The following is a 14,505-nucleotide window of genomic DNA, read 5'->3' on the forward strand; positions in this document are numbered from 1 at the left end:
ATGGTTTGAACTCGGAGCTCAAATCTCAGAGGTTCCACTTCTCGGGAGCGGAGCCGGGAGTGTGTGAGTGAGTTACAGGGAACAGCTGCGCCGTGCCCACCACCCTTTCCCTGAGGATGACGCGCTGTGCAGGGGAGGGTGTTGCAAGCATTCCTGAGCAAGCCAGCTAATCTGGAGGCCCGGCCTCTTGGCCCTGGGCTGCTTCTCCCCTGCCGGAACCACAGCATCTCAGGACTCCCAGCTCCAGGGCAGCAGCAGCTGGGGGCGGGGGCCCAGCCCAGCCGCAGGAGGGACGAATGGGTGAAAAAAGGAAGCTCCGGAGCCGGCTGGGGAGGGAGGGAGGGAGGGAGGCTTCCTTTGGGGAGCAGGATGTTCTCTATCGCAGGAAGGAAAATGGGAAAGCAGGGTTTCTTTTCAAGTGTGAGATACCTACCAAGCGCCTGGTTTGCAAAAGGCGGGAGGGCGGCCCTGGGGTCCCAAGGTAAATAGCCAGCCGCCTCTGCGCTCTGACCTTGATTTCCACCCAGGCCAGTACTCTGGTGGCGTCTTATTGGGATGGCAACGTGTTGGGAAGATTGGCAACTTTTAGCGGCATCACCCTCATCTGGTACAGGCACACGTTTCCAGCCGAATGATCTGGACTGGGTTCTGGAAGCCTGGACCTGTTGGCCATGTCACTCCCTGATCCCAGGGAAGCTGGCCAGCTCAGAACCCCTGGCCCCTTGTTCCTCACACCAGCTTACAGGGTGGGGGTGGGGGGTGGGGGAAGCCTCATCACCACTGCATGCTGCTTCCCAGGGAAGGCCCAGGAAAACAACCTTCACACGACCTGCTGCACGGGGAAACAGCAGAGGCCCCATACCCAGCAGCTCAAGGCCTGCCTGAGCCTGTGATGCGCATAGGATCGTCCCAGGGAGCACATCCCCCCATTGAGTTTGCAGGCAGATTCCCGCATACCCGTTTGGATATGTATGCCTAAATGAAAATGGGAGGAGGGGGGGGGGGTCCTCCCCTCACTGCAAACATCCAGGGCCCATTGAGGGAGGAGGAGGTCGTTCATACAAAATCCTGTCTCCGTGCCTTCCAGCGCGAAGGCTCCTAGGAGCTGGTGAGCGTTTTGTTTTATTTATTTCCCGCGGCGGACGGACGAAAAATCGATGGCTGCTCAGCGAGTGGGACATAAATGAGTTATACAGGCCACTGACATGGCGGACCAAACTTTATAACAACCACATTTGCCGCTGTCAGGCCACGGGCTTCGGTGGCGCCAGCTGTAATTATAGCCGATCACCTCTAATTCTGAGCTGCCTGCCTTGATAAAGGTGTCACGGCCAGCCACCGTGGCCTCAGCATGAATTGAAGATGTCAACCTAACAGACGGCCTGCTGGGGAAAGCTGTCCCCTCCCCACAGCCCCCCACCCCAGCCCCCGGGGCTCCGGGGAACTCTGGGCCAAATCTTGCTTTTTCACACTTCCAGCTGCTGAACACACTGACCTGCCCTGAAGCCGGGATCTGAATTCCAAGGGATTCAGATTCACAGCCCAGATATCCCCAGAGGCCAAGCTTAGAAGTCAGGGTGCTCTCCGCTTCCTGATTTGCAAAGAGACAAAAGTTTATTTCACCTGCTGGATTTCCTGGCCACAGAAGCCTGGAGGAGGGAGCCCACGGACTAGCAAAAGCTGCGGGCATGGTCGGGGGGAAAAAAGAACAAACACAACTTCGTGTCTGTCTTCTGCTTTTGTGGTTTAAAAAAAATCCTGGTGAACTTCCTATTTTTGAAAAAAATATTTTTTTTTCTCGTGGGAGGAGGCATGAAGGCTGAGGGAAAACAGAAACCTGAGAGAAGGTGGGGTCCAGGAGGATCGGTGCTGACAGGACCCCCTCCTCTTCCCCCGACTGTGTTGGTGTCTTGGGGGCTCCAGGGTGGGACCCTTACCTCTGCCCCAGGCTGTCTTCTCTCCTCCCTCTTTGGATCTCCCCAGATCTGCTCCTCTCCCACTAGCTGGGGACCGCCTAACCTGTCTGACACTTCTTTGGGGCTTGTGTGTGGTCCCCTGCTGTCCAGACCACTCACCTGGCTGCTGGCGGCACAGGGCTCAACCGGGCCAGCCCTCTCCAGCGGCTGAGGTCCACGTGTGCACCTGAGCGTGCCGCCCCCACAGCAGGGCCCGCGGAGGGACCTTGACTACCCAGTCCTTGAGGGCCCCAGACACTGGCGCGGGTGTGCAGCAGGAGTGGCTTTGCCCTTGCTGACAGGGAGGTCACCTGAGGGAACTCCCTGGCGGGGTGGGTGGCTGGCTGGCTGGCATGGGACAGCAGAAAATCCCGTCCAGCTCCAGGGGAAACATAAAAAGGGCCCCGGGCCATGGAAACCTGCTTACCTGGTCCCGAACCGGAGCCCAGGCCCCAAGGTTGGTGTTCATGTGTGGTTTTCCACCCTGCCTCCCCATCTCTGCACTCTTCCCTCACTTCCCCTCTCTCCAAACACAGGGACGCTTTATTTTGTTTAAAACCAGCATTTTCATCACTATTCTTATTATCAGGATCAGGGGCGCCCCGGCTGCGGCTCTCCTGCTCTCCCGGGTCCCTGCTGGGTGGCAGGCTGCGGGGGCCATCCTGGGGCCAAGGCCACACTGTTTCCCCCTGCTGTTTACCCGTTTCTAAGGGCAATTGCACCACGAAGGCTCCCCGAGCCTGGAACTCGGCCTGGGGCTGTTTTGGTTACATTGAAGTTTTTGCTTCAGTTCTGCCAGATTTAAATGGTGACTTCACCAGCACTGAGCTAAAAAGGAGAAGGGGGAGGAGGGCGAGCCCAGGAGAAAGAGAGCGCGAGAGCCAGAGCTGGGCGCAAAAAAGAAGGGCCAGTGCATGACATCATCCCTTGGCCTGGAATCAAGTGGGAAGGATATGACTCACTCAGGCTAGTTAAGCTTTGGCTCCAGTTCTACACACACTCATTCCAGAGCGCTCATGTTCTGCACCTCAGGAGGGGATTCAGCCTTAGTGATGTCCATGAGGTTTGTTTGTCATTTTATTTTCCTTTTCCCGATTTTAGGCATTTTTTGCCCCTACCGCTTTCTGATCTCGCACCCTCCTCCACCACCTCCTCCTCCTCTCGCTCTCGCCCCCTTCTCGTCTTCCTGCCGCCTTTGTTTCTCTTCCTTCTCCTCCTTCCCCAGCCCCTCGGCTCCTCTTCTCGCCCCGAGGAAGAGGCAGCGCTTTTCACTTGGATCTGAGTGTTTGCTGTAGCGCAGAGCCCTGAAGGAGTGGGACAGGGTCCCCGGGGCTGGGAGCACAGCAGAGCCACAGGAGCCCAAAAGGCCACCAATGAAAAAGCGAAGCGAGAAAGAGGGAAGTCGGGTGAAGTTTCTTTGCCGCGGTGTGGCTCCTAATCGGAGGAGACAGGGAGAGAGTTAAAATGCAGGAACCAATCGCTTGAATGGTGATGTAATGCAAGAACCGCAGGGTGGTTAAGTAACGTGAGACCCAGGGGGTCAGGGTTGCAAAGCGTTTACCTGCTCTCAAGGGGTTTTCAGTTTATTATCCATTGCAGTGACTGTGACTGGCCTCAGACTGCAATCTCTAATTATTCACAGACGCCCCTTTTTATCTTTTATTATTAAAAGTAAAACTATATTATGGTGTTTAAAAAAAAAGACCATGATATTATCACAGCTGTGTATTATTTTCCGCCGGGATTCTCATTCTCTCTCTCTCTCTCTCTCTCTCGCTCGCTCAAAAGCAGTTGTCTTTTCATCAAAGGTTGAAGTGATGGTGAGAATGGAGGGGTGCTGGCAAGTTGTGAATGAGTGGAAAAGTCTCTGGCGTGTGGGGCTCAGGGTGGAGGGTTCGCGATGCTATGGTTCCGTTTGGTGTTCCGAATATCCTGTAGGCTTTAAGGTGACACAGGGTGCCTCTCAGAAGTGCCCGCCGTCTCTCGCTGTTGATCTCAGCTGAAGTTAGCTCTCTGAGACTTGTAACTCTCTGTAGCTCCACATGACAGTGAACTTGATGCGGCACTGTCTTGACGGCTTCTGCATTCTTGAATGAATTTAAAGGTAACACGTGGTGGTAGTGGAGAGAGGTGATTGACACTTCTTGACGGATTTGTCTTCAGAACGGCTAGTTAATATTTGAGAGTAAGGAATGGACACAGTATGGAGAGGGGAACAAACGGCTGTGTTCTTAATGCTGTCAGGATCTGCAGACAGAGTTTGATGCTTTGACAATCCCTGCCACGTTTCTGGGTGCTGTGCGGAGTAGGTTTAGTATTCTGCTCAGCGCCTGGGCGGTGCTCTCCAGACCTGCAGGCCAGCTCCAGCAGAGTTAGGAACCAGGACCTGAGCACGTCCCACACTCAGCTTCTCTCAGGCTTCCTGAGTTGCTTTCAATCCCTGCTGAGGCCTGGGGCACAGACCAGAGGGGTCTTTGTTCCGTGCCCCTAGGGAGCTGGTGAGCGGTGACTTCCTCCTCCCTCTTCTCTCCAGGTGGAGGGGCAAAGGAATTTTTGGAGGAAACAGTGAGGATTGTTGGGGGGTGGGGACAGACCTGTGTGGGAATCCTGAACTTGACCTCTAGCAAGTCACTAAACTACCAAACTACCGGGGCTGCGTGTGAAGGTGAGGGGGAAGACCAGGTGGGCTACACGCCCCCTTCCCAGGACGTGGAACCCAGGGAACTCTGAAGTCCCCTCCAGTTCTATTAAAAAACGTTCTATTAAAAAACAAAAAAGTGTTGCTAAAAGGTATCTGGCCCAGCTTTATAAAAAAAAGATGTTTTGAATTCCCAGTGACTTAGTGCTGAGAACAAATGGATGGGTTGGGTGAAGGAATGCACCTTTTCCCACTCTGCAGGCTGTTTCCTTCTTTCACTTTTGGGCATGGAGATGCCTTGGGTGGTGGACGTCTTGGTTTTCAAATACAACCTGGGGGGAGAGCTTGAGTGAGGAACAATTGCCTGGGTGAGTCTGCCCCAGAGAAAGGCAGGAGCGAGCCGTGAGCATTTACCTGTCTGGGCAGCTTTCCTCAAAGTCCCCTGTACCCTTCAGATCCGTGACACCGCCCCGGGAACGCTGGGCCCTGGGGTGCATGGGGTAGACTTATTTTCCCCAAAGGTTTTGTGACAACCTGATGGTTTTCTATCATGGTAACGTCCACCCAAGTTTTTAAGCGAGATTTGAGACTCCCTACTAAAATCTCCCGAGATCCTGAAAGGCAAACTGTAGGTGCTTATTAGGAAGACAATTTTCCCAGACAATACCCCTATTCTGCAGCCCGGTTTTCACAGCCTTATTAAAACGTCTATGAATCCGAGGCAGACGTTTGGCCTAGCAAGCAGTTAAGATGCTGGTTAAGGGGCCCGCATCCCAAGTCGGAGTGCCTGAGTGAGGGGGACCTGGCTCGGGCTCCTCACTCCAGCTTCCTGCTGATACACGCTGTGAAGCCACAGGTGACAGCTCCAGTCACTGGGTTCCTGCCACTCATCTGGGAGACCTGGCCTGAGCTCCCATCTCCTGGCTTTGCCCCCAGACAACTCCTGGCATTTGCAGGCATTTGGGGGAATAAACCAGAACGTGGGAGTTTCTCTCTTTTTTTCTCTCTCATAAGTAATTTTTAAAAATGTATAAAAAGTAGATAAATCCATGGTAGTGGCCTTACTGCATATAGTAGGTACCTGTGTACTTATGGGCCCAGCTTAATTATAGATAAGGAAGAGTCTCACCACATCCACCTGTGGGGGAGAGTTAGATTTAGAACATTACAATTTGTATTAACTTGGCCCTGTGTGGTTGACCCACAGTCAGAGATGCCGCACCTGTGACTTGACACGTGGACAAGGCGAGGAGCTCTGGCCTGGCTGTGCCCTGCCTATGCCAGCTCAGCTACTAACTGCACTTATAATAAGTATTGTCTTGTTCATCATGGTTCCTGTGGTAACCCAGATGGATGAAGATCATTAATTCCACTGTTTGGTGACCGTTCTGGTTTTTTTTTTTTTGGGGGGGGGATTTATGTCTTTGCCGTTGTCAATTTTCCATTGAGATTTTTGTTGTGATAATTACAGATTGACATGCAGGGGTAAGAAATAATATGGAGAGAGCCCACAGAACCTTTGTCCAGTTACTCACAATGGAAACATAGCACAAAACTACTACAATATCATGCCTGAGATATGGACGTTGATGCAATCCATTGCCCATATACAGCTTCCCAGGTCTTGTGTGTGTGTGTGTGTGTGTGTGTGGATGCATGTGAAAGTTCAGGGTGACACTCGCCCACCAAGTCTGCACAGCTCTAGTCCAAGTCCAGCCCCTTCTAGTTCGTCCCACCACCGACAAGTTCAACATCACCATGGTGACTTGGTGAGCAAGGGGGCCTCATGGCTCTGCCTGTCAATGAAAGGCACCGAAAACTCTGTTGGGGAATCCTGGTGACATTGACCAGGCTTTGCATTCACCTGAGGCCTGGCCTGATGGGCAGCTTTGCCTTCCCCAGGAGACCCTAGGGCCATGCTTCACATGTTCACAGGTGATGGAAGGGATGTGGCTTTGCTGGCACCCCAGAAGGAGCACAAGTCTCCCCCTCTGTCTGCCAGGCACACAGCAGCGCACTGGCAACTGTCATGCCCCAGTGTGCCAACCTCAGCATTCTTCCTCAGTGCCTCCCTGGTTGGACACATCCTTGGTATAAAGAATAGGGGTGACTCCAAGAAGGAAGCAGTGTGGCATCTGCTGCAAACAGGCCAAGGTTCAGGTCACCCTCTCACGTACAGCTGTGTGACTTTGGCAAGCCATTCAGCCTCTCTGTGCTATAGTTTATCTTCTTTACAAAATGAAGATAACCAGACCTATCTCGCAGAGCTGTTGCAGGCAGTAAAGACCATGTTCTAAGGCCCCTGGCGCACAGTAGGACTGCAAGGAAGAGATCCTCACCACTGCTGTCTATGAGGATGCCAGCGTAGGGTCTCCTGGCAATGGCTGCCGCTGCAGGTGCAGCCTCCCCAAATTCCAAGGGTCAGGCCTCTTTCACCAGTCTCTCCGCTATGCCCTCTTTTTTTTAAAGATTTATTTATTTATTTGAAAGGCAGAGTTACAGAGAGGCAGAGGCAGAGAGAGGTCTTCCATCTGCTGGTTCACTCCCGGAGCTGCACTAATCTGAAGCCAGGAGCCAGGAGCTTCTTCTGGGTCTCCCACGCAGGTACAGGGGTTCAAGGACTTGGGCCATCTTCTGCTGCTTTCCCAAGCCGTAGCAGAGAGCTGGATGGGAAGTGGAGCAGCCAGGACATGAACCGGCGCCCACGTGGGATGCCGTCACTGCGGGTGGCGACTTTATCTGCTGAGCCACCGCGTCGGCCCCTATGCCCTCTTTTTATTCAGGACAGTCAAGCAAGTCTGAGATCCTATCAGGTGCTAGGAGCAGAGACGGGGAAGCAGCATTCTGATTAAAATAAGTTGAGGACCACCACCAATGCCATCCACCAGTGGAGGGAGAGTCACAGGACAACGTGGTTTGGAGAAAGGACCCCTGCATCCCATTCATGCTCAGCTGGGGCTTTGTGAATGGGAAAACGAAGTGAGGAATTCGGTCATGAGAGCTGGATTCTAGTCCTGCATTGAGTAAAAATGACAGGAGCCTGTGTGTGTGATGCGTTTCTTTCGCCGGATGAGGCTACCTTTTAACCTTGCAGCCTCCCTTTCATGTACCTTTTCTGGCGATAAACATCGTGTTTTGGGGACCGAAGAGAAGGGGACTCCCAAGATGGCAGGTGGCAAAGACGCAGCATGGCAGTCCTGGTGGAATGACGAGACCTCCACGTGGCTTTAGAAGCACACACAGATCACGTGCAGGGATCGCTGAATCCATAGTATCAGTGGGCCTGGGGTATCTTAAGCTGCCTGTTAAAGACATGCTTGAGATCTTCGTTCTCATTGATCGGGGAAGACAGGCCGACAGCAAGAGGAAGAAGTTCATGTCGACTTAAGAGTGAGTCTTGCCCTATGCTTGATGAAAAGGAAGTTATGTCCAATCTGGAACTGTGCTTTTAAAAAAAAGCAGCAGTGGTGGGTTGCAGTCCTTGCTGCCCCCTTCCTGTTAGGTTCTCACAGGCACCTAGCCTTCATCCCTTTGCACTGGATGGCAGCAAGTTGTGTGCACCAGTACTTGGGTGGGCGGTCACAGTGCAGGGAGGCGGAGAGCCGCCCAAGTGGGAAGGGAAAGAGGTGGCGCTCACAACTGTTGACGAAGAAGCAGGCTGGGGCCCGAGTTTCAGTGTGTGATGTTTCAGCAGATTCTGCGAGTCTGATGGAAATGGACGTGGCAGGATTGGGCGCACGGGTTTGGTGACACAAAGAACGATTGCTTGACAACTCACACCTTTAAAAGCTGAGCTTGATCCGACCCAGCGCTCCGAAGTGCACCACGCAGTGCACAGACACTGGGTAACAAGGCCCCACACCTTTTCTTCCTGTACCTAGGCTGGCAGGAGAGCTCTTTAGGTGATGGATGTGACCATGCCGTGCTCAAGAAGAATGACTCCCGAGGCCGCCATCGTGGACGGTGGTTATACAACAGCCTCGGCCCATCCAGCTCGCCACAAAGTCCTCATTCCTCTCCCAACAATAACCAGCATGGCGCTTTAACCTTGTACCTTTGCTTTTTCCATCTCAATGACTGAAATAGAACTGGATGCGTCCAAGAAAGCGACGCCTGGAAAAAGCAATACTATGACTCCAAAGGAATGCCAAGGTATCCGTGAATGCATAGACTCAATCACTCATCTTAATGGGAAAAGAGAGCCAAGAGGCTGTGTTGTAGAATCTGGAATGCCTACCATGAGTTACTGGGCGCTAGGAGCCTGGGACTTCTTGTTTTCAAAATCCAAGATCTTTAATGAATTGAAGTCGTGTTGGGCTGCACCCGAGCTGCTGACACAGCACAGAGGCCAGCTGGCCTCCTCGCAGCCTTCTGGGCATTTCTGCCCACTTGGCTATGTCCCTTTACCCTCAGGGGGGCTCCTAGCACTGCTAAAGAAAGGGTTACACAACCAGCCCTTTTACAGAGCTGCAGCCTGAGTGTCCGGCACCAGCGTGCCCACTGCGACTGTGCCCGCTGTGTGGTTTTGGACCCAAGCAGATAGGGTCAGAGCTGCAGTTCTGGCTTTGCCGTTTCCGAACTCCGTGATTTGGGGAACAATCTGCTGAAACTTCCTGAGCCCCACTTACTTCGCTTATGAAACGAAATCCGGGAGATAATGACTGGAATGTGCTTAGCTTAGTAAGCGCTCAGTGAGTTATTTAACAATGGAGCCGGCTGATGTTTTTTTGGGAGTCTGGATAACGATGCATTTTGGACACCAACACTGTGGGGAGAGATACTGTCATGTAGCAGGTATTCCTTCCTAGAAAGTAAGCTGAGTCACAGATGCAGGGGAGGCCACCAGCAGGCAAAGAGAAAAATCAGACCAGGGGGCGTTCCCTGTGTGAGCATCTCTTCACCGTTCAGAAACCGAGGTTGGAACGTCTCACTGGAGTTGATCGAGGCACCGAGAAGGGCTGGGCGCTTTTTCTCATCCCTCTTAGTTAAGTGAGATTCCTTCTTCTGATGGCATACGGAGATCTTTCTTTTACGCTTGCCTCTTGGTGACCTTCTTATTTATTGTACTACTTCAGTCAACTCAGCAACACTTTGGAATAAAGGGCTGATCCCATTTAATTCCTCTGGAATTAATCATAATAGCAGCAATTATAATAAACCCATTTAGTCTAAACGGGGACGTAAATTGCTCTCACGTTGCGTTTGCGCCTTTAGTTTTGCTGTCACTGACATCCGCCCTAATGTGGATCACATTTTGTTTCTGAATTCAGATATTGCTTCAGCTCAGTCCACGGCTGCTTTCTGTCATTTCCTTCCTCTGGGGACAAAGAGGAAGCTCCAGAGGACAGATCACAGGGGACCGCTCTGGGTCTGGGTTCGCTCTCGCCGCCTGGAGCTTCCTTGGCATTGGCAGAACCGTAATTCTCAATGCACTGATAAGGTGGGGACCTTAGAGGCCATTTGGCCCAGCCAGCTCAGTTTATCGATTTAAAACAACAGGCCAAGGGGGTTGTCCAACATCACAAGGCCCTTCGGCAGCAGGACCCAGGAGCAAGGCAAGCTTCTGAGGCCTCGACAGGAGGAACAATTCCATCCAGCCAGGCCAGTGAGCTTCCGGTGCTGGGAACGCTCCTGCCAATGCTTCTCAGCCCTCTTTGAAGTTCCGCCTCCTTAGAACAGTGAAGCCCGGGAGGATGCAGAGGCAGACGTGGGTGGGAGGGGCACAGGTGAGGGGTGTGCAGGTCCCCCAGGGTAACCGGGCTTCCAGAAGCCGGGATGCACTCAGGCACCTGCTGCACAGACTGCCCACTCTGGTCTAGGGGGAGAGGCGGGGTCTGGCCAGTGGGTGGAGCCTGCTGTCCCGAGTGCGATGGTCAGGGCTATAAATGAGCTGGGTAATGATCACCTAGTCAGGCTCTGTGCTCCCAGTACCCTCGTGTTCCCTCCCTCTCCCTGCGGGAGCTCTGGCTGCCAGTGAGTGAGTGCAGAGCTGGAAGCTGCCTCCCAACAGCACCCGCCCACCTGCAGGATGTGGACTTCTGGGCTCTGAATCGGGCTGCTTCCTCCCCCTTCCTCCGCGCTTAGGGAATGGTTTTAGACCACAGTTCCTGACCAGCCCCACTCTGCCCTTCATTACGGTCTGCACCCTGACAGCAAGGGGAAATTCAGAGTGGTCCTCTTATTCTGCGTCCTTTCCCACGGAGGCAGCTTTCAATGGGAGGCACAGAGGTCCCAGGTGTCCCTGACCTGGGACAGTGCAAGGGAGCAACACTTTTCAAAATGCTTTGTCCTGACTCTTCACCGCCAGTCAGCCTGATTAATCTTCCCACAATCATTCCCCAGGTGCCGGAGGGTCCAGCTGCCCTGGGGTCCCCCAAGCTGTGTTGTTGGAGATGAACTATGGTGCCTCCCAACCTGGGAAGGATGTTTCTAGCTAATTAATGATTGTCCAGTGCTTAGAAAGTACACTTGGGAACTGCGCTGGCACTCGCGTGTCCCGATCTTCAGCTGAGCAGGTGCAGGGAATGCAAATGGGAAATCGCTCTGGCTGTGTGAAGATCATGGTGGGAGGACTCTGATCCTCTCCTCTCCCAGCTGTTTATCTGTCCTATCTTTTCTCTGCCCCCTTCTCCCGAACCACTTGGGTGGAGTAGACAAGTGTTTTGTAAGGTTCCCTTCATGAGATGAAAAGAATCACGTTGGATTTTTCTGACATGTGATTTTTTTTTCTTCAAGTTTTGATTTAATTTTTGGAGAGGTAGAATGGTGTATGTGTGTGTGCAAGGTGGTGGGGGGAGGACGGAGGATGGGGAGGAAGAGAGATCTTCCAGCCACTGGTTCACTCCCCAAATGCCCACAACAGCCAGGGCTGGGCCAGGAACTCCACCTGCCACGTGGGTGGCAGGAACCCAGATACTTGGGCCATCATCCACTGCCTCCCAGGCAGGAGCAGGAGGCTGGATTGGAAACAGAGTAGCTAGAACTCAAACTGGCACTCTGATAGGGTTTGTGGGTGGTCCGAGTGACTGCTTAACCCTCTGTGTCACAATGCCCCTGCCGTGTGATCGTCAATAAGGCTGATTGAGAAGTGCTATTAGCTGAGCTATTAGTAAACCAAATGTGTTTTTCTGATTGGTGAAGTCATCTGGACACATGTTTTAAAATTTTGTCTTTCATTTTATTTGAAAGGCAGAGAGACAAATGGCTGCCACAGCCAGGGCTGGACCAAGCCAAGGCCAGGAGCCTGGAACTCTGTCTGGGTCTCCCACATGAGTGCCAAGGATAGGAGTACTTGGACCATCATCCGCTGCCTCCCAGGAAGCTGGATTGGAGGTGGTGGATCAGGGACTGAACCAGAAGCTCTGCTATGAGATACTGGCATCCCAAGTGGCGTCTTAACTTCTATGCCCAATGCCGACTCTTTCAAACTTCTTTGATGTAAGTGACAGCAATGAGAAACATTCTGTGTCACAGCCCCCTGTACTCTGCTGTGTGTGTCTATACGTGCACATGCAGCTGGCCCTGTGTGTCTGCTTGTTCAACATTCATGAACGATCAAAAGATTAAAAATATTTTAATTAAATATATCCAGAAAAAAATTAAAATTTAAAATACCCATAAAAGTATTTTTATGATTTTATTTTTATTTATTTGAAAAGCAGAATTAGAGGGGTAGAGAGAGAGATCTTCCACCCGCTGGTTCACTCCCCAAATGGCTGCAGTGGCTGGGGCTGGGCCAGACTGAAGTCAGGAGCCAAGAGCTTCACCCGGGTCTCCCGTGTGGGTGCAGGGGTCCAAGCACTTGGGCCATCTTCAGCTGCTTTTCCCAGGAGCATTAGCAGGGAGCTGGATCAGAAGTGGAGCAACCAGGACTCGAATCGGTACCCGTATGGGATGCTGGCGCTGCAAGTGACAGCTTTACTCCTTATGCCACCAGCCCCTACACTGAGCACTTATAGGCTTTTATTTTCTTGTCAATATTTCCTAAGCCATCCAATATAACAGCAGTTTACATAGCATTTGCATTGTGTTAGGTGTGATGCATGATCTAGAGTCAATTTAAGGCACACAGGAGGATGTGCGTACATCATATGCATAGCACTACATTTACAGTCCATAAGGGACTTGACCATCCACAGATTTTCAGTTTCCCTGGAGGCGTCTAAGATCCCATTCCACTCAGGTACCTCTTGGCCCTTGGATTAGAAATTCTGCTGGATCGGAAATTGCATGAATGCCTTCTACTTCTGGTGTTCAGTGATGAATTCCGGGGCAATAGATCTATCTGTTGAAATGTGCCAGCTTTTCTTTCCGTTGATTCCCAGCTGGGAGATCTCCATTGCAAATCTCTAGAAACAAGGGGAATTTGTGTCCAGGCCTGAAGTTTTTTTTCTGCTCCAGGCTTTGTTCTGAGTCCGGGTAGGGGCGATCTGCATCAGGGCCTGGCTGGGTTTGGAAGCCTTAGTGGACGTGGGACAGGCAGACTTGTGGGGACATTGGCTTGCACCTTTGTGGCTGCTCTCCTCCAGCCTCCTCAGTTCAGCAGGTTCTTGATTTTTTTAGTGCAGCTCCGATCATTTGGCTTACAGCTGGTAAAATGGGATTTTCTGATTCTCAGAAAGAAAGGCTTTTCATACTTACGAAAGGAGAAGCCCCGTAAGACTTCTCAAACATCAAATGGCTCTCACAAAACACCATTTTGATGAGTTAAGTGTAAATGAATCAGAAACATACGGATTAAATTTCCCTTGAAAGACACACGCGTTTAAAAATTACCGGGAGAAAGTACTTGGCAAGATGGATTTCAGATTTGTGCCAAACCTCAAAATGTTTGAAAAATGGTTGGAGACGTTTTTACGGAATTCAAAATGCCACGAAGTTCCCCCTGTCCTCAGACGTAATAGTGAATCTCTCTGACAACGATGACGACGTGACAAGGAAAAAAGGCCTGTGGGCCTCAGCCATTTTCCCAGCTCTCCTTTAACACCTCCTCCCCTCCGACCAAAAAAAAAAAAAAAAAACACCCCACATTTATGGGCTAAGAGAACTGAAGTTTCGAGCCAGGAAGTTACCGGAAAATAACCCCGCATCTGAAAAAGACTTGCAGTTCCACCCACCTCCATGCTTCCCAGTGAAGCTTACACCACTTCTTTTTTTTTTTTTTTTTTTTTTAAGATTTATTTCTTTTTCTGAAAGTCAGAGTTACACAGAGAGAAGGAGAGGCAGAGAGAGAAAGAGAGGTCTTCCATCCAATGGTTCACTCCCCAGATGGCCGCAACAGCTGGAGCTGCGCCGATCCAAAGCCAGGAGCCAGGAGCTTCTTCCTGGTATCCCACATGGGTAGGAGGGGCCCAAGGACCATCTTCTGCTGCTTTCCCAGGCCACAGCAGAGAGTTGGATTGAAAGTGGAGCAGCTGGGGGGGCCCGCGGTCGCACACTAGGTTAATCCTCTGCCTGTGGCGCCGGCATCCCACGTGGACTCCGGGTTCTAGTCCCAGTAGTTCCTCTGCTGTGGCCCGGGAAGGCAGTGGAGGATGGCCCAAGTGCTTGGGCCCCTGCACCCACATGGGAGACCCAGAAGAAGGACCTTTCTCCTGGCTTCGGATCAGCGTGGCTTCGGATCAGCGTAGCTCCAGCTGTGGCGGCCATTTGGAGAGTGAACCAACGGAAGGAAGACCTTTCTCTCTGTCTCTCTCTCACTGTCTGTAACTCTACTTGTCAAATAAATAAATAAAAATCTTTTAAAAATTTTTTTAAAAAGTAAGTGGAGCAGCCAGGACTCGAACCAATGACCATATGGGTTGTCGGCACTGCGGGCAGCGGCTTTACCAGCTACGCCACAGTGCCACCCCCACTTACACCATTTCTAAGTGGAGTCATACTCTGAGCATGAGGTATCTGATGCATGTTATT

At 51.9% G+C, this 14,505-nt stretch overlaps 1 protein-coding gene across 9 annotated transcripts in view; it reads left to right on the plus strand.

Annotated features, from left to right (window-relative positions):
• The window catches only part of CREB5 (cAMP responsive element binding protein 5), a 430,789-nt gene that overhangs the window by 282,067 nt on the left and 134,217 nt on the right, over nt 1-14,505 (plus strand). The window contains exon 1 of one of the 9 annotated variants that reach the window (XM_008261568.4): nt 2,821-3,018. The exons of the other annotated variants lie outside the window; for them this stretch is intronic. Coding sequence (XP_008259790.2) covers nt 2,972-3,018 — 47 coding nt within the window. The 5' untranslated portion in view covers nt 2,821-2,971. Of the gene's footprint in view, nt 1-2,820; nt 3,019-14,505 lie in introns of those variants that run through there. 9 annotated transcript variants of the gene reach the window in all.

The sequence above is a fragment of the Oryctolagus cuniculus genome, chromosome 16, assembly GCF_964237555.1.
Source record: "Oryctolagus cuniculus chromosome 16, mOryCun1.1, whole genome shotgun sequence".
Taxonomy (NCBI): Eukaryota; Metazoa; Chordata; class Mammalia; order Lagomorpha; family Leporidae; genus Oryctolagus; species Oryctolagus cuniculus.